A 26,302-nucleotide genomic window follows, 5' to 3' on the forward strand; every position below is an offset into this window, starting at 1 on the left:
CCAACAGTGTAAGAGGGTTCCCTTTTCTCCACACCCTCTCCAGCATTTATTGCTTGTAGTCTTTTGGATAGCAGCCATTCTGATAGGCATGAAATGGTACCTCATTGTGGTTTTGATTTGCATTTCTCTGATAATGAGTGATGTTGAGCATCTTTTTATGTGTTTGTCAGCCATCTGTATGTCTTCTTTGGAGAAGTGTCTGTTTAGTTCTTTGGCCCAGTTTTTGATTGGGTTGTTTATTTTTCTGGAATTGAGCTGCAGGAGTTGCTTGTATATTTTTGAGATTAATTGTTTGTCCGTTGCTTCGTTTGCTATTATTTTCTCCCATTCCAAAGGCTGTCTTTTCACCTTGCTTATAGTTTCCTTTGTTGTGCAAAAGCTTTTAACTTTAATTAGGTCCCATTTGTTTATTTTTGCTTTTATTTCCAATATTTTGGGAGGTGGGTCATAGAGAATCCTGCTGTGGTTTATGTCGGAAAGTGTTTTGCCTATGTTTTCCTCTAGGAGTTTTATAGTTTCTGGTCTTACTTTTAGATCTTTAATCCATTTTGAGTTTATTTTTGTGTATGGTGTTAGAAAGTGTTCTAGTTTCATTCTTTTACAAGCGGTTGACCAGTTTTCCCAGCACCACTTGTTTTTCTCCATTGTATATTCTTGCCTCCTTTGTCAAAGATAAGGTGTCCATAGGTGCGTGGATTTATCTTGGCTTTCTATTTTGTTCCATGATCTATATTTCTGTCCTTGTGCCTGTACCATACTTTCTTGATGACTGTTAGCCACCCATTTTTATCTTGACAAATTTCTAGCATTGAAGGCTTGATCAAACTGAGACAAGCTTATTTACAATTTTTCAGCTTCCTTTATATTTATATGTGAATCTTGGGATATTAACAATATTCAGACTATTCTGATATCAATAATGGCTTATCTGACATCAACATTCTTCTCAGTCACCTTGTATGCTTTTATACTTACAAGAAGAAATAAAATTAGCCTCACAAAAATTATTTTGTCTTGCCCTAAATGAATCTGAAAATTTTGTTTGGATCAAATGATCTGATATAAACAATTTTACAATAAAGTCATCATTTTTTTAGAAAATATTTGGGTCATTTAATGGCCTTTAAGCCGTATTGGAATTGATCTGAAACATTTTAACAACCATTTTTAAAAAATTATCACTGCAAATTCTTTCACTTTTACAGTCCAGTTCTCAGAGCTTCCTAAAGGGTAACATATATACAAAGATTCTCCAAAGAAAAGTTCTGCTTTGTAAGAATGTGTTCCTATTTTCCTTCTTTCCCAGATCTCTCTAAACTATAGACATTAAAGCTAAAGATATTTGAACACAAGGACCTGTGATCAACATCTGATAATCCTAAACTGCAATATAAAATGCTTAAATAAATACTGTAGTGAAGTTAATAACCTCAGTATCTTTATATGAGTGAGTTCTTCATAAGAGGAAAGAGAGGTAAGCAGGAAAAGATAAAGAAGGGAGGGCAGAAAAGACATTAAGAAACCTCATATACTTACTTCTGAAATTCTGCCTGTAAGTCATCACTAATCACAGATCTGGTCATTCATTTTCTTCTCACCCCAACCCAGACCATCTTAAAAAACTGTGAAAACAAACAGAACCTTCACCTAATCCATGGCTCCACTCTACAGATGAAGAAATTTTAGCTCCAAAGATTAACATCACGGAAGTGGACAGTGGCAAAAGTGTAGTGGCAACTTCAAAATTCTCACCAAGAAATCAAGCATCCTGGCTTCTCATATCATAAAGAATAGTGCAAATATTTAGCTAGATGCTACTCTTACATCTCTCAATCAACTAAGTACCCTAATTATCTGATGTCAAGTGCAGTCTTTCTTCCTACTCATGGAGTCCCAATTACTCTGACAAAACAGTGCTTTGTGTTCTCACGACAGCTAGGATATGCTTCAGAGACTTTTTAATTTTTCTAACATCTGCTATTTCATTCTATCATGTTTGTGCTACTTCCTAAAAGATGTTGCTAAAAAAAAAAAAAGCTATGTAATAAATAATATTAAGACCCTTTTCTTTAGAAAATGAGGTCCACAAAAAGAAGAAGTTCTTCCTCATTTCATTTTCACTTCCCAGGCCCAAGGTATTACTCTAAAGAAAACCTTTCTAAAGGATGCTATTACTTCCCACACGTATATGCCACCAATTTAACATATGTGTAGATTAGGAGTTCTCTAATTTTTTTTTAAAATCTCAGGGCCCCTTTATATACTTAAAAATTACTGAAGATCCTGTGATCAAATTTTTAAGACAGCCCCCAAGAATTCCCAACTCTTGGTATTCATGCCTGTGTAGACTCCTCCTCTTGTGTATGGGCTGAACCAAGTGACTTGTTTGTAACAACCAAAATATTACAAAAGGATGAGACTGCTTCTGTTATTAGGTTACAAAGGCTGTGATTTCTGTCTAACAACTCCTTTCCTGCTAGCACTCTCTAGCTCTTCTTGTGTTTTTGAGCCGATGAAGCAAGCTGGACATGCTCACATGGTAAGGAACTGAGGGTAGCCTCCAGCCAACAGCCTAGAAGGACCAAGGCCCTCAGCTCAGTCTGTCTGACAGTAAGGAACTGAATCTAGTCAACAGCCATGTGTGTGACTGTGGAAGCAGATCATCCCCCATTAAATTTTCAGATGAGATCACGGTTCTGGCCAACACCTTGACCTTTTGACAGACTGAAGCAGAGGATCCAGCTAAGCCATGCTCAAATTTCTGACTCACAAAAATTCTTCCTTTTCCTTTACATGCTATCGTCTAACCTAAGATGTATTCCCAATCCCAAATCTCCAGAGCCCATATTCTCGCACTGCCCCAGCCCTTCAACTCAGCAAGCCTCATACAGTGTCTAGTGCTTAGGATTCTCAGAGCCAGGATGAGCAGAACATGGGCAGAGACAGAAAGACTCTACTCTGGGTTAGTTATTAAGGACAGATACAGCAGAGAGCAAAAGAAGAAATGTTTCTACGTGACAGCTACTCAGATCTTTATCTTTTATTAGGGTTACTAGTATGCCTGTGTAGCGAGAAAGATGCTAACTACATGGGACACATTAAAATGAAAACTGTCAATCCTGAATTAAATTTAAGAAGATACTTCAATAAATATATATTCAATATCTTCTATGAGCTAAACACTGTGCTAAAATGAGGTACTAAAATTAACAAAACTTGGAAGCTTTCAGAACCCTCAAGGAGCCCAAAGTCTAAGGATTACCAAAAGAAAAATTAAGCAAAAATCTACTTTGCAAAGAATAAAAATTAAATGTAACAGTTAACATCATGTTCATTTTACTGTTTTAATATGAATAAATTATTTAGTCTTCCACAATTTATGGCATATCTACTGACAATATTTTAAAAATCAAAGGAGTCTTAAAATGTGGATAATCAATTCGCTTTCTGTACTTGTAATTTTGCATGATGCATTAAAAATGTTAGCACTCGTTCACACTTGCTTTTCTACTGCTGCTGCTGCTGCTGCTAAGTCGCTTCAGTCATGTCCGACTCTGTGCGACCCATAGACGGCAGCCCACCAGGCTCCCCCGTCCCTGGGATTCTCCAGGCAAGAACACTGGAGTGGGTTGCCATTTCCTTCTCCAATGCATGAAAGTGAAAAGTGAAAGTGAAGCTGCTCAGTCGTGTCCGACTCTTAGCGACCCCATGGACTGTAGCCTACTGACTCTTTGCGACCCCATGAATCGCAGCACGCCAGGCCTCCCTGTCCATCACCAACTCCCGGAGTTTACCCAAACCCATGTCCATCAAATCGGTGATGCCATCCAGCCATCTCATCCTCTGTCGTCCCATTCTCCTCCTGCCACCAATCCTTCCCAGCATTAGGGTCTTTTTCAATGAGTCAACTCTTCGCATGAGATGGCCAAAGTATTGGAGTTTCAGCTTCAACATCAGTCCTTCCAATGAACACCCAGGGCTGATCTCCTGTAGCATGGACTGGTTGGATCTCCTTGCAGTCCAAGGGACTCTCAAGAGTCTTCTCCAACACCACAGTTCAAAAGCATCAATTCTTCGGCGCTCAGCTTTCTTCATGGTCCAACTCTCACATCCATACATGACTACTGGAAAAACCATAGCCTTGACTAGATGGACCTTTGTTGGCAGAGTAATGTCTCTGCTTTTCAGTATGCTATCTAGGTTGGTCATAACCTTCCTTCCAAGGAGTAAGCGTCTTTTAATTTCATGGCTGTAATCACCATCAGCAGTGATTTTGGAGCCCCAAAATATAAAGTCTGCCACTATTTCCACTGTTTCCTCATCTATTTGCCATGAAGTGATGGGACCAGATGCCACAATCTTAGTTTTCCGAATGTTGAGCTTTAAGCCAACTTTTTCACTCTCCTCTTTTACTTTCATCAAGAGGCTCTTTAGTTCTTCTTCACTTTCTGCCATAAGGCTGGTGTCATTTGCATATCTGAGGTTATTGATATTTCTCCCGGCAATCTTGATTCCAGCTTGTGCTTCTTCCAGCCCAGCATTTCTCATGATGTACTCTGCATATAAGTTAAATAAGCAGAGTGACAATATACAGCCTTGACGTACTCCTTTTCCTATTTGGAACCAGTCTGTTGTTCCATGTCCAGTTCTAGCTGTTGCTTCCTGACCTGCATACAGGTTTTTCAAGCGACAGGTCAGATGGTCTGGTATTCCCATCTCTTTCAGAATTTTCCACAGTTTATTGTGATCCACACAGTCAAAGGCTTTGGCATAGTCAATAAAGCAGAAATAGATGTTCTTCTGGAACTCTCTTGCTTTTTCGATGATCCACCGGATGTTGGCAATTTGATCTTTGGTTCCTCTGCCTTTTTTACAGACTGCAAACCTCTATAAACCTCTACAAACTACCTTAAATTTAGGGGTGAACAAAAAAGCAACAAATGGATGAAGCTTGCAGTAATGCGTCATATGGAAAATGTTCTTTTTAAATTTAGTGCAACAGAAAACAAAATCACATGAGAAGTCAAGGGAGTGGAAGGATTTCAAGAGTATGATACACAGATTTAAAAAAATAAAAACCAGACAATGCTTAGTTAACTGGGGAAATCAGAAAAGGGAAATTAAGAAGGGGAGCAGAAGAAAGATCAAAGAATATCCCCAATAATTTTTTTTATTTATACAAATTAGATCAGTGGTAGTTAAAAATGGCTTTGTGTAAACTTGAACTTATTGTAAATCTAAAGTTACATATAATATTTAGAAATACTATTTCACAGGTATCACTAAAAACAGTAAAAACAAGTCATAATTGACAAAGAAAACATTAAAATTACTTGATAAAAATGATCAAAAGGGAAAAACAAACAGATTGTTATTATAACCTGTGTCTTATCTGAGCCCTTCCCTCTACCCTCAAATACGAGGAAAAACCCTATGCATTGCAATGATCTGAGTCTACTGACCCCTCAGCTTTCCAATTACTTGGCATAATCTAGGCAGATGTTTAAACTTCACAAGATGTAAGATCACGATTTTGCTAGACAGCCTCTTTCTTCAAGGTCACTGTCATCTTTCCTGGCCACCAAGTGACTCTACAATGATATCACTGCTGTATGTCAACCAGGGTTCACACATAACATTGTTCAGCCATTTCCATTCAGAAGTTACATTACCCTCCTCCTATCATCAGCTTCCTGAAATTCCCTGTTCCTCACACCCAGAAAACAACAAGCTTGCTCGGAGGTTAGATCCCAGTTCAGTCTAGCACTGGAATAATTTTAGGTCCTGTCAGTACCAAGTTCATTCTTTGCTGTGTGCTAAGTCTCTTTGGTTGTGTCCGACTCTGTGCAACCCTATGGACTGTAGCCCTCCAGGCTCGTCAGTCCATGGGATTCTCCAGGCAAGAATGCTGGAGTGGATTGCCATTTGTTTCTCCCGGGGAACTTCCCAACCCAGGGATCGAACCAGCGTCTCTTACATCTAACCTGCATTGGCAGGCAGGTTCTTTACCACTAGCGCCACGTGGGACCAAGTTCATAGGGAGTAAATAAATTCCTAGACTTTTCAACTTGAATTTCTCTCCAATTCTTCTTCATCCTAAACATCTGATTAAAAATCAAAATTTCTTCAGAACAGCAGAGTAAAAAATTAGGCTCATCCTAATTCCCCTCAACTAAAAGAAACATTTTTGTGCAGCGCAAGGCATGGCTCTGCTCTCCAGGACCACAGTGCCACAGCTGACCTGCAACTATCCCCTCTTTATGAATGAACAGCTAACAGATGGTTGCCAATAAAGGATATGACTACCAAGTGGGTACATATATGTAGAACTTAAGGTTACCAGGCAGGGGTACTCACGAAAAGAGAATATTTAAGAAGTTATAAATTTTCATGAAAGGGTCAGAACTACAGCAATACAACAAGAGTAAGAAGTCACTGTTTTACATTACATTTGAAAAATATACAGAAAAAGACATTAAAGTGTAATACGATGTTTGACTTATAGCAAAAATATGAAAATTAAAACATTTCATCTATCAATACATCAAAAATTTTAAAAAGACACTGTGGGGAAATTGATACTATTAAATACTATAGACAAAATATGTACTATAGATAAAAACACAGAATAGTACCTCTCTCAAGGGCAATCTGACAACACACACAAAATCTTTAAACATATAATTTTTTTAATGCCACAATTCTATTCCTAAGAATTTATCTTAAAAAAATAAAACACTGTAGATGGATGCTTATGCAGAAAAAATTTAACATACATCCAAAAGAAACAAGTAAACAGGCTGGTGCATCAATACAATAAAATAATATACAACCATTAAAAAAGATTAGGTAAGGTATGGAGGACATTTGTAAAAAAAAATTATTAGGTAAAAGGGCAGGTTAGGTTAGTTTTTGAAGAACTGAAAGCTGCAGACATGTCAGTATTTTGCAGTTTCATAAGACAAGGTGAAAACTGCCCTGCTACTGACTTCACTGGGTCTCTCTGATTAACCTAAGATCACTCATCCTTGATCAGTTACAGCTACCCTGAATAACAATTCAACAATCTGTTTATTGTTTGTTATTTATGCCACTAGAAGTTACTCAGCTAAATGAAGTTCAAAGATCTTTAAAAAAAAAAAAAAAAGGGTGGAGGGAGTTAGCCTTGAAATTACCCAGTGCTTAGTTTCTCAGTTCAGTTCAGTCGCTCAGTTGTGTCCAACTCTTTGTGACCCCGTGAACTATAACCTATCAGACTCTTCTGTCCATGGGATTCTCTAGGCAAGAATACTGGAGTAGGTTGCCATTTCCTTCTCCAGGGGAATTTCCCAACCCAGGGATCAAACCCAGGTCTCCCGCATGGCAGGTGGATTCTTTACCATCTGAGATACCAGAGAAGCCCTGAAATTACACAGAGGTTGTACTTAACAAATAAAAAGGTCTATTTACCTGGGTAAACCTAAAATAGGATGACACGTTTAAAAGAAAAAAAAAATCAGGATGCACACTGACCCCTTTTTGAACTATGTACACACATATAAGTAGGGAAGGAAATGGCAAACCACTCTTATATTCTTAAGTGGCAAATCCCTTGGACAGCGGACCCTGGTGGGCTACAGTCCCCAGGATTGCAAAAGAATTGGACACAACTTAGCAACTAAACAACAGCCACACATACACAAGAGGGGCAGGCACACCTGAGGTATAAGAGTGGATGTGGATACACTGTGCATCTAATCAGGGTATGTGGGTCTGTGTGCGCATGTGCGCGCGCGCGCACACACAAGAGAACATTCCAGGAAAGGGGCTCAATCACTGATCCAGCACCACACAGGGTTATAGCAGGACAGCACTATTAAGATGTGACTCCAGTATCATGAACTGGCAATGGTCCTGACACTACACTCTAATTCTCTGAAATCACACCATGATTTCTTCCAGTAATGCTCATAAAATTGTTAATTTGTCCTCTCAGGCTTTAGTGATGTTTACAATGTCTCTCATGACACCAGAGAATTTTCACCAATTCCTTTCTAACTAACAGTAACTGACATATGAGTTAATATATACTACAGTCTGCTAAAATAGCCTTCTTGGCTGACTGCACGAAGAAGCACATAGAGGGCAATGACTATGCACTGTAAAGAAAAATGTTTCACACATAAACACTGTAACAACAAACAGGGTGATATGGGGAAGGATGAAACATGGTATATATGATAGGGAATATCAATCCTATTAAATGACTAACTTCTCATCAGAAACAATAATCAACTGTCATGTTTCTTCAACTGAAAACTGGCTTAATTACAGCTTGGTGGGGGAAGGGGAGTGATAAACAAATTCCCAGCACTTGCCAGCATATCAATTTTAAGTCACAACTCACTGGAGAAACATTCAAATATTTTAAATACATGTCCTGATTTCCTAATCTAGCCAACAGAAGAATATAAATGAGGGCTCAAATGAAAATTATCTGGACGTTAACATCTGCAAGTTTTAAAGTATAAATTAAAGTATAATTTCAAAATGTTCAAGCTTTATGGATCACCAGAATCAACAATCTACATACAGACAGCTTCAAAATATTTTTTTTTTATAAATTTATTTATTTTAGTTGGGGGCTAATTACTTTATAATATTGTAATAGTTTTTGCCATACATTGGCATGAATCAGCCATGGGTTTACATGTGTTCCCCTTCCTGGACCCCCCACCCACCTCCCTCCCCATCCCATCCCTCTGGGTCATCCCATTGCCCCGGCCCTGAGCCCTTGTCTCATGCATCAAAATTTATAATCAACAACTGGAGATGCCTGAAAGCTAGGTTAACATTAGATCTGCTGATCAATTGTCCACCTCCCCAAACTGTAAGATAAGAGATAAATGCACCATTGATTCTAGACCACACAATCTGGAACTGGGAACTGCATAAGAGCACTAAGGATAAACTCAGAAATAAGAGCTGCTAAACAGTTCATCATTCAATTTGACTGGAAGCAGAAATTAATGGTTAAGAGCATAATAATGCTCTTAATTGCATCCAAAATAGGTCAGAGACCTAGGTGTACCACTTAGCCTCTTTAGAGTTTTCTTACCTGAAAGATGACAAGGATAAATGACAACTAAATACACTTCATGGGGTCATTGTGAAGATAAATGGGAAAATACATGTAAAGCTTAGTCACTAGCACTGGTTTCAAAAATTACATATATATTGCTTCCTTTGCTTATAACATTTTCAACCCCATTTCCTACTCCCAGACTTGAACTGGTAACTTGCAGTCACCCTTCATGTCTCAAGTGTAAACACTGCTTCCTCAGGAAGCCCTTCCTAAATCCTCTTGTCCTGATTAGGTGTCCCTATCTTATGTCCTTATCTTATTCAGAGTACTCTGAATCTCCCGTATTTTACTCAATTAACTATAAACAGTGTTATTTAATGTACGACTTGCCCAACACACTATAAGATTTCAGAGGACAGGGGCAGTATTTGTCTTATTCACTACTCTTTCTCCAGTGCTGTGTGCATGGCAAGGAATAGAAGAAAACTCTATATTTATTGAATTAAAAGAATGCAGAAGGACCAGTCTGATTGGTTAATTATAATCCACTTCATGTTCACAAGAATTATTACAGTTCCTGATAAGCTTACTGTCCTTGTTCATTCACATTCTAGAAAGGTGTTTCAAGTTTAAAATCTAAATACTACATTTTCAGACTCCCCATATATTTTATCTCTGCTGCTGAGATAGGATCAAGCCTACCATGTTCTCTATTATTTATAGGTTTATTAAAATGGTATTCAGATGAAAGCCAAACTATCTGTTGTGTTTACTGGTCTTCACCAAAAAAGATGCTTTTGAAGAATTCCACAGCTTAAAAAGAAAACCAAGCATGAAAATGAAACACAATTCGTCAATTTAGAATGCTATGGGCCAGAAAAGTTAAGAGATTTGTTCAATATCATAAAGGCAGATAGTGCTACAAACAGAGTAAGGATCCTAGTTCTCTGTCTTTCCACTAGGAAGACTTTATGGTCCATTGAGAACCACAATTCAAAATATTCTAAGCAATAATCTTGAAATGCAACAAATTCAAAGTAACTGAATTATTTTTTACAAACTTTTAAAAACTATGGCTCACCAGACTTCTACTTTATTAGAAACTCGGAAGGTAAGGTCTGGGCCTCTGCATGCTGAAAAAGTTCCATGGGCAAGTCTTATCCCAGCAAAGATTCAGTTCAGTTACTCAGTCGTGTCTGACTCTTTTCAACCCCATGAACTGCAGCACACCAGGCTTTCCTGTCCATCACCAACTCCTGGAGCTTGCTCAAACTGACATCCATCCAGTCAGTGATGCCATCCAACCATCTTATCTTCTCTCATCCCCTACTCCTCCTGCCTTCAATCTTTCCCAGCATCAGGGTCTTTTCAAATGAGTCAGTTCTTCACATCAGGTGACCAAAGTATTGCAAAGATTGAGAACCTCTAATTTAATCAATCAAGCATCATTTGCTAACTGTCAACACTGTCCCTAGCAGTGTGTTCCTTCTCTCAAGGCTCTTAGGAAGAGACAAGATTACTTATATAACTCAATTAGTGAAGAAAATAAGACTGTGTATAATGAAGTGCTAAATTAGCTAAATGAACACAAATTAAGTGCTAAATTCAAACAAAGTAGGACAGAAGCACAGGCGTAGAGACAGAATAACAGATAGGTCTGTATGATAAATAAGGATAGCCAGTTTCAAACAGTGCACCAGTAGGAGTTCTAAGATCCTATGAAGGGGTCTATAGGGTCACTGTGGAGAGTAGAGGGAGATGTTTTCCCTGCCCCTGCACCTTCCTCAATCAGAAGAGCTCCACTCTTACCTTTTAACATTAAGCTTCTGTCTAAAATTCATTTTGAAAATGATTCCAATGGCCTTTTATTTGAAAACTCTCTTATTTACAAATGCAAATAAAGGAAAAAAAAATCAGTGGTGAAGTGATTTGTCCCAGTCACAAAGCTAATTAGTGATACACAGCCCAGGTCTCCCAACCTTCAATGCTGTTTTCACTGTACCACACGATATATCACAACATTCCAAGGGAGGGGGCAGTATGAGCCTGTGAGCGAAAAGTTCTCAGAGCATCCCACACACAAGACTGACCAAGGCAGTGGGCTTCCTTTCAGATCATGTGACAGACTGTGAAGGGGGAGAGGAGAGTCCACACTTCAAAATAAATAAAGCCACCTTCCCAGAATAGCTCTTCAAGACAAAGTTTTAAGGTGATTTTTTAAAAATTAAAACCTGTTAAAAGAAACACTGTTTGTGGTGGGCCTATAAAGGGACATAAAGGGCGATGGGCATGAGTTTGAGCAAGCTCCAGGAGTTGGTGATGGACAGGGAAGCCTGGCGTGCTGCAGTCCATGGGGTCGCAAAGAGTCGGACAGGACTGAGCGAATGAACTGACTATAAAGGGAACTTTCTATTGGAACTATTGAGTCACGCTCTTTAAGGAAGCAATAAAAGATAAGAATGTAAGGGAGGGGTAGGGGCGAGATAACAGAAAGCCTTGAAATCAAGGACAAGTTTATGTTTGCTACAATGCAATAATACCTCCATATAGGTTTTTAAAGAGTATTAGGGGAGTACCTCCTTCTCCCAAGGTGCTGGTTACACATGGAAATGTACAACCTGAAGTATGGTGTCCCACAGAATCAATTTACAAGCTCCCTCTCTACAGCAGCACAAATAATAATAATTGCTAAATTTACTCTTGTGCTCACGTAAGAAAAACTATTACAGAACTTTAAAAATGCCTCTGCCATCAATTTGTAACTCCCCACAGCATCCCTGTAACATTGGTATTATCATCATCTTATTATTGAAACCACTACAGAAGCCAGTGGCAAAGGCAAAATGAGATGCCTAGAATTTACCGTGTTGAGACTTAATGCTCAGTCCACACACAGTGGCATGAACATAAATCTCAAATCCTATTATTTGTATGGGTTCCCTGGTGGCTCAGACAGTAAAGAGTCTGCCTGAAATGCGGGAGACCGGGGTTCGATCCTTCGATCAGGAAGATATCCCTGGAGAAGGAAATGACAACCCACTCCAGTCTTCTTGCCTGGAAATCCCATGGACAGAGGAGCCCCAGTTCATGGGGTCGCAAAGGGTTGGACACGACTGAGCAACTCACACACACACACACATAATTTAACTCAGTAACACTTTGTTGATTTTCACAATAAACATGTAACCCCATGAAAACCACCCAATCATGTCTCAAATGACATGTCTAAAATTGAATTCATTGCCTAGTCCCCCAAATGGCTCTCTCTTTCAACTTCCCTACTTCTGTTCACAGCACTGCTTTTGATACTCTAAGCTCAAAACCCTGGTATCCCCCTTGACTCTAATTACCTGCTTTTAAACACTTTAAATTAAGAACTTTGATTACGGCTCAGTACAGAACAAAAAAATTCAATGACTCCTACTGCCAAGCAAGTAAAATCCAAACTCATATACCATCAACGCCTGACATTCAGAACTCTCCAGAAAGGATTCCCCACCTGCCTTCTACCACTTTCCAGTGTACAGCCTCAGTAATAGCTAACTGGGAAGTCTCGCTATTCCCCAAACACACTTAGTGCTTATTAAGCACATGACCTTGGGAAAGTCATTTAAACTGAGCTTTATTTTTCTCAACTGTAAAATGAGTATAATAATTCTTGTCTGAAAGAAGCAAACAAGTTAACAAAAGTAAGAGTACGACTATAAATTTTAAGGTACTATAAAAATATAGACAGTATCATTATGCAATGATTACCAGTAATTTTATTTTATTTATACCTGCTTTGCTACAGAAAGGATATAAGGTAAACCACATAAAACACAAAATAACAAGAGTTTAAAGATGGAAACAATAAAAGAAATGCAAAACAAAAGGTAAGGACCTAAAATGGAACTGGGAATGAGACTAAGAAAAATGGATACTATAAATGCCTAAGTTTTCAGGTTGATAATGTGGTTTAAACAATGTAGTTTGATTTGAAAAGGAAATAAAGTCAATTAGTTCAGTGTCCCAAAGACTAAAAACAAAATCATTGGTCAGAAATAAAAAAGTTCTTACTGTAAAGACCGGCAAGAATTTCTCCCAAAGGTCCTTATTCTATGCAGAGTAACTGAACAACATTCTCAACATCCTATGAATTATCTATTTTCATTACATCATTGTTAGACTGAAAGCCTTTTGACGTATGGTAATTGTCTTATTATATAATGTTTGTATCTCCCTGGTGGCTCAGCAGTAAAGAATCTGCCTGCCAATGCAGGAGACCCAGGTTCAATCCCTGGGTGGGGAAGATCCCCTGGAGAAGGAAATGGAAACCCACTCCAGTATTCTTGCCTGGGAAACCCCATGAACAGAGGAGCTTGGTGAGCTATACAGGCCTTGGGGTCGCAAAAGAATCAGACATGACTTAGCAACTAAACAACAACAATCTCCATGGCTTAATTAGTCAAAAACCACATACCCTGACTTTTATATACTGGTTTCCATGGACCCAAATCCCTCCCTTCCTATTTCAAACCGTCCTGCACACCACCGTGTTACTCCCAGAACACTGCTTTTATCATAGGATTCCTTACTTCAAAAACCTCCAACAGGCTCCCTGCACATAGAATAACCTCATTCTTTACATCTACAGCACAATCTTGAACACAACCTCCCCTGCAATATCTTCCCTGTCTTCCCATTCCTCTAAATTCTTTTCACCCTTTTAAATGTGGCTTAAAAATCTCACCTATTAAAAGTCTTCTCTGACTAGCAGCAATGTGGTAGAGAGAGAGATGGGGCATGGGGAGGAGAAGACTAAAAGTCTGAAGTCTTCATTACTCAACAGTTAAGAGACTGTGGTCAAGTCACTACACCACCGCCCTCTGGGAGAACACTGGCTCATCTGTAAAGGTTTTAAGATAGACTGTACCTAAACTACCTTCCAGCTTTAACCATTCTAGGATGCTTTGCTTCCTACAAACTTGGACAGACCTGATCTCTACTCTGATCATTATTATCTATTATATATTTTAATATGTAACTACAATCATCCCCTGCTATCCACAGGTGATTGGTTACAGAATCTTCACAGATACCAAAACCCAGGGGTGTGCAACATTTGCATGTAACTTATGCACATCCTCATATACTTTAAATCATCTCTAGGTTACTTACAGTACGTAATACAATGTAAATGCTAAGTAAATAGCTGCCAGGATGCAACAAATTTAAGTTCTGCTTTTTGGAACTTGCTGGAATATTTCTTTCCATTATTTTCAATCTGCAGTTGGCTGAATTAACGGATGCCAAACTCATCAATATAGAGGGTTGATCGTAGATACACTGCTTTAAAATTTTCCCTGCTAAGTATAAACTCCACAGCAGAGTCTTACATTCCCTTGCTAGCCTCAAAGATAAGTGGCATAGGGACCAGGTACAAAGCAGCAGATATTTTTGTAAGCTTAGAAATGTTTAAATAATTATTTTTAAAAGATTGATTAAAATATACTTGCCTACTGCAGTATTAATCAGCAAAAAAAAAAAAGCATTTTTAACACTAAGCAGACTATTTTAAAAAGTATACTAAAGGAAGAAAATAGTTAAGTCACTTTTCTCTAAAATATATATTTATTCTGCAGATTATAAAGCTAGTCAGTACAACTTGAGGTGACCACATGTTAAAAATAATTGAGCTGTTTAACATACACAACATAATGTTCACTTCCTAGCCATTCCTGTTTGTATCTTCTATTGTAAACAAAAGCTCACCAGTCCAAAAAAAAAGCCTATCATAATTTTTATTATTTCACTGATTTAATGATTAACTTTACATGCTAGAGCTATGATTCCAACATAAAAACCAATAAAATTACACAGAGAATTATGAAATAGAACAAGTGACAAATTAAATTGTACTTGCAATGCCTTTCAATATCACAGGCTGAGTAAAGCTCACAGTGAGCTAAGTTTTGTGCTTCACACTGTCATTCTAAAAATTAATTATTATGTATCCTCTTCTGGATGAGTATCTAATTTCTTGTATAGCACTTGAAACAAAAAAAAGAATCTGATAAATCTAGAGATTTGCTGATTCTTCTTTTGCTGATTGCTAGGTCTGTCTACAAAATCTAGGCAACACTGAAAACTTGAATATTTGCTTAACTGGGAAAAAAAATTTAAAAACAAAAAACAAAAGCGTTTTATCAGTCACTAAATACAAATAAGATATCTCATCAATGCTCAGTAAATTAATATCCTGCAGTAAAAACTACATGTATTATACATAAAAAGCTTCCTCAAATCAGAGGTTCTGAAACTCAAGACAATTCTCATATTCCAAATTCTAAATATACCGTACATGTATCAGTAAGTCAAGCACTGGCTCCACTCATGCTATTTTTGTTTCCATTGCTATTACTGCTAAAAGAGTTTATAAGGGCTCATTGCCAGTTTAGAGCATAGTTAGAAGTATTTCAGTACAAAATAAAATCAATTAATTCCTAAGAAGAAATATAAATCTAAGGTATCCAACTATCTTTATAAAACGCCAACAATGTGCAAAAATATTTGGCAAAAGAAGATGGATAAGTAATCTGTGAACTGTAAGTATTACCTCTTTCAATATTGATTCTACTCAAAAAGACATTTATAATCAAGATAAGATATAATCAAGATAAGAATTAAGCAAAATTCTGGCCCAAAGAGTTTCCTATAAAGAGGAAAACGAGGAAAGAACTCATTCAGGAGGGATACAGAAACTCAAATAAGGCAAATGCATAACAATCAAATCCACACTCTAATGCCTAACATTAGATTTCCTAGAAGAAATAAGTAATAAACATGTTTGCTCAGGTATTTAACATTAAAGGAGACAACAGAAACATGGGTGACCAAAAAGGGACATGTTTTGCCTGTGATTTGCTCTGTTCTGTAAACAATAATTGTTTGAATATTCCCAAACACAATCATTTCCACTAGGAAAACACATCCCTGCTTAAAATTAGGCTTCCTAGTAAGTCTTCACTAATTACAAAAACTGTAATTGAACCAACACTGACAATCACACACCAGTATTTTAAAAGAAAGTTAATTTTAATAGGGCTTAAAAGAAGACTAAAGCTGTGGGCTTTCAACATTAAAAAAATAACTGATAACATTAAGGGAATCACGACTACATTATAGTTCTCCTAGTACAAAGGGACAGACATTCATGAAAGTGAGAGATCAATTTTAAAAACACAACTTAAACATACAAACCCACACACCTAAACTCAAGATCAAGCAATACAAATTCCAGAAACTTGGTTTCGTTCTTAATGGAAAATACTTATGAAAGGCAACATTCAAATTTCCAGTTAGGTCATTTAGAACCACCTGCTTAAGATATACAAGGCTCCTTTAAACATCTCCGGTGGCTTTATAAGAGCAATTTAACATTCTGAACCCTAAACTTATTCCAAGATCCACTGACCAGATGAATAACAGATTAACAATTACTTCAACCTATGTAGTAATGAAACACATTTTATTTCTTCTGCTTTATATTGCTTATCAAAGCAGAGAATAATAAATCTAAAATATGGCTGAATAGTATACCACTCAAACTTGAATAACAGTCACTGTTTTTTCCTTGACGATAGGGATTTTTGACAATGACAAAATGAAAGGAATGAGAAATTAGTTTGGGGGTCAAGGTTAAAAATTATTTGAACAGTAATGCCTTGGAAGAACAGTCTTCTTAGAAATTAAAATATCTGGTCAGCTGTCACATAAATTTTCCAGACCTAAATTCAAAAGTACCATTATAATGACTGGACGGGGCAAGAAAGAAGGAAGTCACAAGGGCTTTTCTGAAAACTTGTGGGAAGCCACCTGACAGATGCAAAAGGAGATAAGCAGGTTATAAACTTATGAAGGCCTAAAAGTAACCTAAAATACTCTATATGTCTCACAAGTACCGAGTTAGGAATAAATCACAACAATTCTACCACATTCCCAGGATATTTTAATCATCACTTTAAGATAAACTAGTTAAAAATAAGATGAAAAATGTCTGACAGGAAAATTTAATAGGTCAAAAATCATTTGTGCAATCATACGTCACAGTGAAACAATTTTAAAAATCACTAATCAATCAAAATAAAATGCACAAACTTGTCCAGACTAAATTAAGACAATCCAAAAAGAATTCTGAAATTAAAAAAAAAAGTGTTTGCAGAGCACATGCTTTACTGTATTTTACCTTATTTTAAACACTATAATTTCAACCTAACAGAATATACAGCCCTCATCCTCTTCAAGTTCACTCTACTCATTGTAACAGGTTCTAAAACAAATATAATCTCTCCTTTATCCTGAGTGATGCTCTGAAGAAACTGTATCAAGAAATATAGCTTCTTACTAGAGTTTGGGGGATTATAAAAAACCTATCTAAAACAGGCATGCTTATGGATCATTTCTATGATTATACTTATTTAAAACCATGGTCCCCAATTGAGAACTTTAGGAAATGAATTTTTACAACAGCATGGAAGCCAACCAAAATATAAGGCCAGTTAACAATACTCACCCTTTCCTGTATCACAATAATTGTAAGAAAGAAATTTTGTTTGTAAAATGCAACGTACATTTTATCATCTTGGATAAAATATTTGCAGCCTCAGTAGTGGTTAAATTGCAGCTATAAAGGAAATTGTCCTGAGATAAATGGTTTCCCTATGAGAAGGTTTCATTGCTACACTTCACCTCAGGACAATAAATCAAATTAACTGCACCTTGTCCTCTGTCCAATGACATCATCAGTTTGACCACATCTTCAGAATCGGGTGCAAAAACATATGCTATTTAAGGCATGAAATCATATGACTGTTTTTTGTCCATCCAACCTCATGCTTCAGGTCTCTGAAGCAGTTATTCACCTGAACCTTCTCATGAAAGCTACAGATTCTTTTTTCCTGCTGCATTCAGGCCCTGCCTATTGGCAGTAAAAGAAAAAACAAAAGTGAGAAATGGTATTTGAAACTGGCTTGTTTTTAGCCCATCAAAGCTAGAATTTTGTTTCCAATTAAACTGAAAACTAATGTCTCACAAAATATGTATCTTGCAACTGACCATCAAATGCATTAACACAATTTCAAAGGTTAAACATGTCAGTGTTCAACAACTCTTCGATACTTTACTAGCAGGGGTTAAAAAAACACCAAGGAGAAGCCACACCATGCTTTTAAAAAACAGGTAAGAACTATACAAACTTAAAAAGACAACTCTACTAAGGGAAAGCCCTCAAATCAAAATTATTTCTTTTAAATAGCAAAAGTTAATCTGCCTTTCACAGACCAAGTGTTCTAAGCCTACACAAAACATAAAATCAATTCTGACAACTTAAAGATGAGGGGTAGATGTGCTTGGGAAGGGAATAAGTTTCAAATTTAGGGTAGACAGAATGCCTTAGTTTATTCTTCTATTTTCACTCATTTAACCTTGACACAAACACTCAAAGAAAATATAACCCCATTTCTGTTTTCAGGAGTGCTACAATTAAAATAAGCAAGTCTATAACAGTGGTAGCACGAAATTAATATCAGCATTAATATCAGCCCCATTTTAAATTAGAATGAAGAGGCTGAAAGGGGAATGCAGCATGCTGTTAATTGGAACTTCTAAAATAACTAGCTATTCTACAACTCCTAGAAAAAACTACTGCTTTTTTTTTTTTTTTTTTTTTTACAAATACTGAAGCTCTTTACAAAGCCTGAAAGTGTTTAACTTGAGGACAGAAGTCAAGGGGCAGGGGTGAACTAGCCCGAAAACAAAGTGATTTATTTTATTAAACCAAAATGGGTTTCATTCACCTCTGAAAATGAGAAAGCATAGATTTTTTTCCTTAGGCCCAATATTATGGCAAACTATAAGAAAGTCTTTTTAAGACAAAACAGAACACGACAGTTGATGCTTAGCTAGGAGCTGTTTGAAAGCTGCTAACGCCCCAAGAGGGTTTCTTTTGCCCGTGGAGTAGGGGTAAGCGTACGGAAGTTAGTTAGGGGGGGGAGTCATTTTGGTTATTAGTAAATAAATCAAGCGGCAGAGACCATGAGGCCTAGGCCACTGCTACAGGAGCCACGGCCTAGCTCTCTCCCTCTCTTCCCAGCACAGTCTGGGTTTGATCTCAGAGCCCTGTGGATTGCCAAGGAAAAAAAAAGAATCATATCGAACCACAAAAGCACATGGGGCGAATGTAAAATATAAACACGGCGTTGGGCTGTGAGTGGCTGTTATTAAAGGTCTGAATTACTAAACATGAGAGGCGGGGAAAGCCAGGCGGCCATTTCAATAATATAAACCTCCCCGAATTAGACATTATTCAAATGAGACAGGTTCAGCTAACCAGAGCATGAGAGGACCCAGCACCCAACAAGAAAACAGGAGCAGAGAACCAGGAAGGGGGATCCCCGCCCCTACCCAAGTCCCAGCCGGTGGGGGGAAACCAAGAATATAATCAACTTCTCAGCCCAGCCGGCTCTGGGGCAGCGCTTTCCGTCCGAGTCCCCGGGCGGCCTCCAGGCCCCGCTGGGGCCTGAGGGGAGAGAGGCCCCCGAGGCCCCCGGCCCTGAGGGTGCGGGTCAAGCGCAGGGGCGGGGGCAGACAGGGTGGGGCAGAGGGACGCGGGGCTCAGACCGCGCCAGCGCCTTCAGCTCAACCCTGCTGAGAAGCCGCGGCCGCTGGGAACAGGGGGCTCTCCCAGGACCCACTGGGAGCCCGACCGGCGGCCTGGAGCACAGGGAATGGCCTCAGAGGACCTGCTCCCTGAGGGGAACTTTACCCGAGGGCCGCTTTCAGGCCAGTCAGCCCCCAAGGGGGCGAAGCGAAGGCCGGCGCGGACTGCCCAGTCACTCCGCCCGGGGGCCAGCTCGCAGCGCCCAGGACCGCTCGCCCCTACCCGGCTACAGAGCAGGCCCGGTTCGGGTCAGCCCGCGGACGGGGACCGGCGGGCGCGGGGAGGGGGCGCTGGCCCGGCCCGGGGGCAGCACACGTGCGGCGGCCCGGCCCGGGGTCCGCTCCGGGCCCGCCGCCTCCCGCATTGTGTTCGCCGCCGCCCCCGGCTCTGCCTCCACGCCCCCCACCCCGCGCCCCGCGCCCCGCCGCGCCCCGTCGCGCCCCGCCGGCCCGCAGCTATGAATATGTAAAGTGTCTTTATTGTCCTCTCCGCTGCCCCGGCCCCGCCGCCCCGCGCGGACCCGCTCGGGCTGGGGCTCGGCGACGGGAAGGCGGCGGCGGCGGCGGCGGAGGAGGAGGGCCGGTGCTGGCGAGCGGCGGGGCGGGCCGGGGGCAGGAGCAGGCGCCGGCCCGCAGCCCCCTTTGCCCCTCGTTTTCCCCCTCCGCCTGGCCGCGCCGAGCCGCTTTCCCCCTCCGTTCGGTGCCCGGCGGGGGCTCCGTGCTCCCTGGCCCCCCATCTCCCCGCCGTTAATTATAATAATCCTGAGTACTAATAAATTATGCTAAGTCGCGGGGGGGGCAGCGGGAGCCGGGGCTGAGTATGAATATGAATATGTAAAATGCTGTAATGATTACCTGCTGCTGCTGCCGCCGCGGCTGAACTCTCATCTTGACTCGCTGCTCCTCCGTCCGCCATTTTGAATATTTTAACCAAAATCGCCCGGTCGATAAGCCCTCCCTCGCTCCGGCTCCCCTCCCCCGCCCGCCCTCCAGACCTCCTCCCCGCGCCCGCCCCCTCCGGCTGCTGCCTCTTCGCGGGCGCCCGCCAGGGGGCGCGCGAGGCCGTCCCCTCCGAAGGGTCCCACCTCCGGCGGGCTCTCTGCGCATGCGCTCCCGGGCCGCTCTGGCTCCTCAGCAGCGAAAGCGCCTTCAGCCCGCGAGTCACGCCTTCGCTTCATTTTTTCCCGTCTGGGCTCTGCACATGCGCGAATTGCACCACGCGCTTCAGAGCCAGTCTGCGCTTGCGCCTTTTCTCCTCGGCTCCCTGCTGACGGGTGAACTGTGAGGTGCAGTACGGAGCGCGAATGTGGCATCTTAATAGCCTCCCTTCTCTTCCCGCTTCACTCCCCTCCCGATTGTACTCTGGTTGCCCCCAGGGGCATGCTACAACAGGGACAGGGGACACAGCGGCCAAAAGGGTGGAGGCGCCTGAGGTGTCGGTGCGCGGACTAGCCCGCGCCCTCTTCGCTGCGCACTTTTTGAGGCTTTCCGCGCTGTTTAAACACCGACAACAAAGGACAGGCCGCTCCCCTGCTAGGTAATTTCCGGCCCTGTGGGCAGGTAGGGGCGGAAACCAGCCGCGGGGAATCGGGCTGGAGGCACCTGCTGGGCCAGGCGCGGGCCTCCCGCTTTAAGTTTGAATCCGAATTAGTCCCCGCCCTCAGCCTTGCGAATGCTGGAGACCTGACCCGGGCCAATGCGAGGGGGAGTGTCCTCTGATTCTTTTAGTTAGCCCCAAATCTTCTGCTCTACTTGTTTCCAACACCCGGCTGGCTTCCACGTTAGCTGGGAGTTTTATTAAGTCGCCAGTTCCCGCCCCTGCCCTTTCTCGTGCCTCGATCGCCGCTCACCGGATGGAGACAAATAGCCGACCTCTGGTCTACAGATAGGCATTCTTCCCTTCCTTTCGGTGAGGAGCATCTTTTGAAACCTAGCATAAACTGAAAACCCACGACCTAGTAAATAAAAAAAATGTCGAAATCAGCGGTAGCTTCATCAAGAATTTTACTTTGTTGCATCTCAAGGTAAATATGAAAAATAGGCGTTTTCCGATGTAATTATCTTTGCTTGTAACTAGTCATAATGGTCTAAGATTTCTTTATCTAAATTTAATAGATTTTCCTGGACAAGACCCAGGTCTAATTATTTTACGAATTTTTAAGGCCTACGGTTTTTCCGTTTTTTTTTTTTTTTTAAGAGGAATATACTATATTTCATGGTTACCAAAGAAAAGTTAAAAAAAAAATTAGTTTTAGATAGTCTTGAGGAGAGAAAAGTGAGTGTAAGATTTAAATTGAGTAGGATTACAAATTCTGGTCTTCCCAGGTGGCTCACGTAAAGAATCCGCTGGCCAGTGCAGGAACTGAAGGAGACTGGGGCTCCATCGCTGGGTGGTAAATATCCCCTGGAGGAGGAAATGGCAACCCGCTCGGGTATTCCTGCCATTCCTGCCGGGATAACCCGATGGACAGAGGAGCCAGTTGGGCTGCAGTCCTGGGAGTCGCAAAGAGTAGGACACGACTGAGCATACAGGCACAATTTCTGCCCTGAGGAAAAAAAACTGATCTCTAGGAGATAGCCAACCATTATTTAATGGCTAAAGTTTTAATCATTGTTCTTAGCCTGCTCATTGAATTTCTAACACTATGCAAGTACAGTTAAAGCTATTGTCACTGTCAGCCAATGAATTCCAGGTGGTATTGATTTATTCATGGCAATTAAGGCCTAGGGTGTATGCATGACTGTTTAAGCCAAATAATTGGACTACCCTGTAATCTAATTATTTCAGACAATGGCCAACCAACACACAGTTAAGGAAATGCAAAATTTAATCACGTTACAATTAATCTGTAAATATAGCATATTCACCAGCATTGCTATTAATAGAAAGTCTCATAATCCTCAATCTATTTGAAACTGAAAGTTGCTCAGTTGTGTCAGACTCTTTGCCACCCGGTAGACTGTACAGTCCATGGAATTCTCTGGGCCAGGATACTGGAGTGGGTAGCCTTTCACTTCTTCAGGGGATCTTCCCAAACCAGGGATCGAACCCAGGTACCCTACATTGCAGGCAGATTCTTTATCAGCTAAGCCACAGGGACAAAGTTAAGTACATGACCCTGCTTTAAGGACAACAAATTTGAAGTCATCTCCACTAAGAAAAAGAAATCAAATACCCTTATTTAAATTCTTCTATTTAATCTTTGTTTTGCTCTTTGTTTCAAAAAGTAAATTAATATGACTTTCAGAAAGGAACTGAAGCCAGTGCATGTGCTATTCATTATTGTTTTATTTATATAAAAGGAAATTATTATGGAATGAACTTTTACGTAAAGAAAAATAGCTCTGTGAGGAAAAGAAACTTAACAGTATCAATGATTCATCTTCCTCTTGATGGTAATATTTATGTTTCCAAATGTGTGCCCCATTCAGTTCAGTCGCTCAGTCATGTCCGACTCTTTGCAACCCCATAGACTGCAGCACGCCAGGCTTCCCTGTTCATCACCAACTCCCCAAGCTTACTCAAACTCAGATCCACTGAGTCGGTGATGCCATCCAGCCATCTTATCCTCTGTCATCCCGTTCTCTTCTAGCCTTCAGTCTTTCCCCAAATCAGGGTCTTTTCCAGTGAGTCAGTTCTTCACATCAGGTGGCCAAAGTATTGGAGTTTCAGCTTCATCATCAGTCCTTCCGATGAATATTCAGGACTGATTTCCTTTAGGATGGATTGGTTGTATCTCCTTGAAGTCCAAGGGACTTGCAAGAGTCTTCTCCAACACCACAGTTCAAAAGCATCAATTCTTAGGCACTCAGCTTTCTTTATAGTCCAACTCTCACATCAATACATGACCACTGAAAAAAATCATAGCCTTGACTAGACGGACCTTTGTTGACAAAGTAATGTCTCTGCTTTTTAATATGCTATCTAGGTTGGTCATAACTTTCCTTCCAAGGAGTAAGTGTCTTAATTTCATGGCTGCAATCACCATCTGCAGTGATTTTGGAGCCCCCCAAAATAAAGTCTGACTGTTTCCACTGTTTCCCCATCTATTTGCCATGAAGTGATGGGACCGGATGCCATGATCTTAGTTTTCTGAATGTTGAGCTTTTAGCCAACTTTTTCACTCTCCTCTTTCACTTTCATCAAGAGGCTCTTTAGTTCTTCTTCACTTTCTGCCATAAGGGTAGTGTCATCTGCATATCTGAGGTTATTGATATTTCTCCCAGCAATCTTGATTCCAGCTTGTACTTCTTCCAGCCCAGCATTTCTCATGATGTACTCTGCATATAAGTTAAATAAGCAGGGTGACAGTATACAGCTTTGATGTACTCTTTTCCTATTTGGAGCAAGTCTGTTCCATGTCCAGTTCTAACTGTTGCTTCCTGACCTGCATACAGGTTTTTCAAGAGGCAGGTCAAGTGGTCTGGTATTCCCATCTCTTTCAGAATTTTTCACAGTTTATTGTGATCCACACAGTCAAAGGCTTTGGCGTAGTCAATAAAGCAAAAATAGATGTTTTTCTGGAACTCTCTTGCATTTTCAATGATCCAGCAGATGTTGGCAATTTGATCTCTGGTTCCTCTGCCTTTTCTAAATCCAGCTGAACATCTGGAAGTTCACGGTTCATGTTCTGTTGAAGTCTGGCTTGGAGAATTTTAAGCATTACTTCACTAGCATATGAGATAAGTACAATTGTGCGATAGTTTGAACATTCTTTGGCATTGCCTTTCTTTGGGATTGGAATGAAAACTGACCTTTTCCAGTCCTGTGGCCACTGCTGAGTTTTCCAAATTTGCTGGCATATTGAGTGCAACACTTTCACAGCATCATCTTTCAGGATTTGAAATAGCTCAACTGGAATTCTACTACCAGTTGTTCATAGTGATGCTTCCTAAGGCTCACTTGACTTTGCATTCCAGGATGTCTGGCTCCAGGTGAGTGATCACACCATCGTGATTATCTGGGTCATGAAGATCTTTTTTGTACAGTTCTTCTGTGTATTCTTGCCACCTCTTCTTAATGTCTTCTGCTTCTGTTAGGTCCATACCGAAATGTCCTTAATTGTGCCTATCTTTGCATGAAATGTTCCCTTGGTATCTCTAATTTTCTTGGAGATTTCTAGTCTTTCCCATTCTGTTATCTTTCTCTATTTCTTTGCATTGATCACTGAAGAAGGCTTTCCTATCTCTCCTTGCTATTCTTTGGAACTCTGCATTCAAATGGGTATATCTTTCCTTTTCTTCTTTGCCTTTAGCATCTCTTCTTTTCTCAGCTATTTGTAAGGCCTCCTCAGACAACCATTTTGCCTTTTTTCATTTCTTTTTCTTGGGGATGGTCTTGATCCTTGCCTCCTGTACAATGTCAGGAACCTCTGTCCATAGTTCTTCAGGGACTCTGTCTATCAGGTCTAATCCGTTGAATCTATTTGTCACTTTCACTGTATAACCATAAGGGATTTGATTTAAGTCATACCTGAATCGTCTAGTCATTTTCCCTACTTTCTTCAATTTAAGTCTGAATTTGGCAATAAGGAGTTCATGATCTGAGCCCAGGGCCTAGCACAATAACTGAACATAGTAGATAGTCATAAGTATTTGTTGAGTAAAAAATAATAAATAATACAGTTATATATGTTAGGATTATTTTAAAAATTGATAAATCATCTATTTGACAAATAGTTTTGAAATCTTCATCCTGCCATAAACTTTACTAGGTGTTAAGGATATGAAAATGTGTAAGATACTGCTTTGACCCCAGCAAACTTTGTGTATCAACTTTTTAAAATATTTACAACTCTGGAAGAGAAGAACTCTGATTATCCCAGTTTTCCAGGATGGGGAAATTGAATCATATAGATATTATGTAACTTGCTTGTGTTAGTCAGTGTTATGCAGAGAAACAAAACCAATAGGAGATACATACATAACTTTATGTATATGAAAGATATGTTTTATAAAGAATGAGCTTATATAATTACGGAGGCTGAAAAGTCTCCACATCTGCAGTTTGAAGGCCCAAGAAGCAATGTTGTGTTCCAGTCCAAGTGCAAAGGCCTGATTCAACTTTATATTCTTTCCACCGTTATCCTAATCCCCTAATATTCATTTCCACACTTGTCCCCAAGATTTCTGTCTGTAACAATTAGACGACTCAAGGAGTTCTTTTGAAGTGCTGTGCACCTCCTCATAAAGCAGGTAATTTCCAGTTTGTGATGGGCAGCTCAAGTCTCATGGTAATTTGGTGGGCCGTCGGTAAGCATTCAGTCTCTATTGAAGTCCAGTAGCAGGCCAAGAGCTGTTTCCCAAAAGGAGAGTAGTAATCTATAGAAGATGTCAGGGCTTTGCTCTAAAATCCTAAGGGTTTGAGCTGTGATTCAGTCGGAGCCTAGCTGCATCCCTACCTATGACTGACATGTCAAGCATCTTTGGATCTGCCAGATCCTATGGCCCGTGTGGTAGAGTAGCTTGCACAGCTGTCTGGACTTGTTGCAGAGCTTTCCCTTATGCTGGGTCTCATTCAAAACTAATGGCTTTTTGAGC

At 40.3% G+C, this 26,302-nt stretch overlaps 1 protein-coding gene across 6 annotated transcripts in view; it reads right to left on the bottom strand.

The window, feature by feature from the left end:
• The window catches only part of POU2F1 (POU class 2 homeobox 1), a 183,342-nt gene extending 162,657 nt beyond the window's left edge, over positions 1-20,685 (bottom strand). For 4 of the 6 annotated variants that reach the window (XM_081489271.1, XM_081489272.1, XM_081489266.1 and 1 more), the window contains exon 1: positions 20,618-20,685. In XM_081489271.1, the coding sequence (XP_081345397.1) occupies positions 20,618-20,678 (61 nt within the window). In that variant the 5' untranslated portion in view covers positions 20,679-20,685. Of the gene's footprint in view, positions 1-19,868; positions 20,167-20,617 lie in introns of those variants that run through there. The other 2 variants (XM_081489273.1, XM_081489270.1) reach the window with 2 other exon arrangements.
• Positions 20,686-26,302: the final 5,617 nt, after the last annotated feature.

The sequence above is a fragment of the Giraffa tippelskirchi genome, chromosome 5 (assembly GCF_054371585.1).
Source record: "Giraffa tippelskirchi isolate mGirTip1 chromosome 5, T2T-mGirTip1v1.2.pri, whole genome shotgun sequence".
NCBI classification, from domain to species: Eukaryota; Metazoa; Chordata; class Mammalia; order Artiodactyla; family Giraffidae; genus Giraffa; species Giraffa tippelskirchi.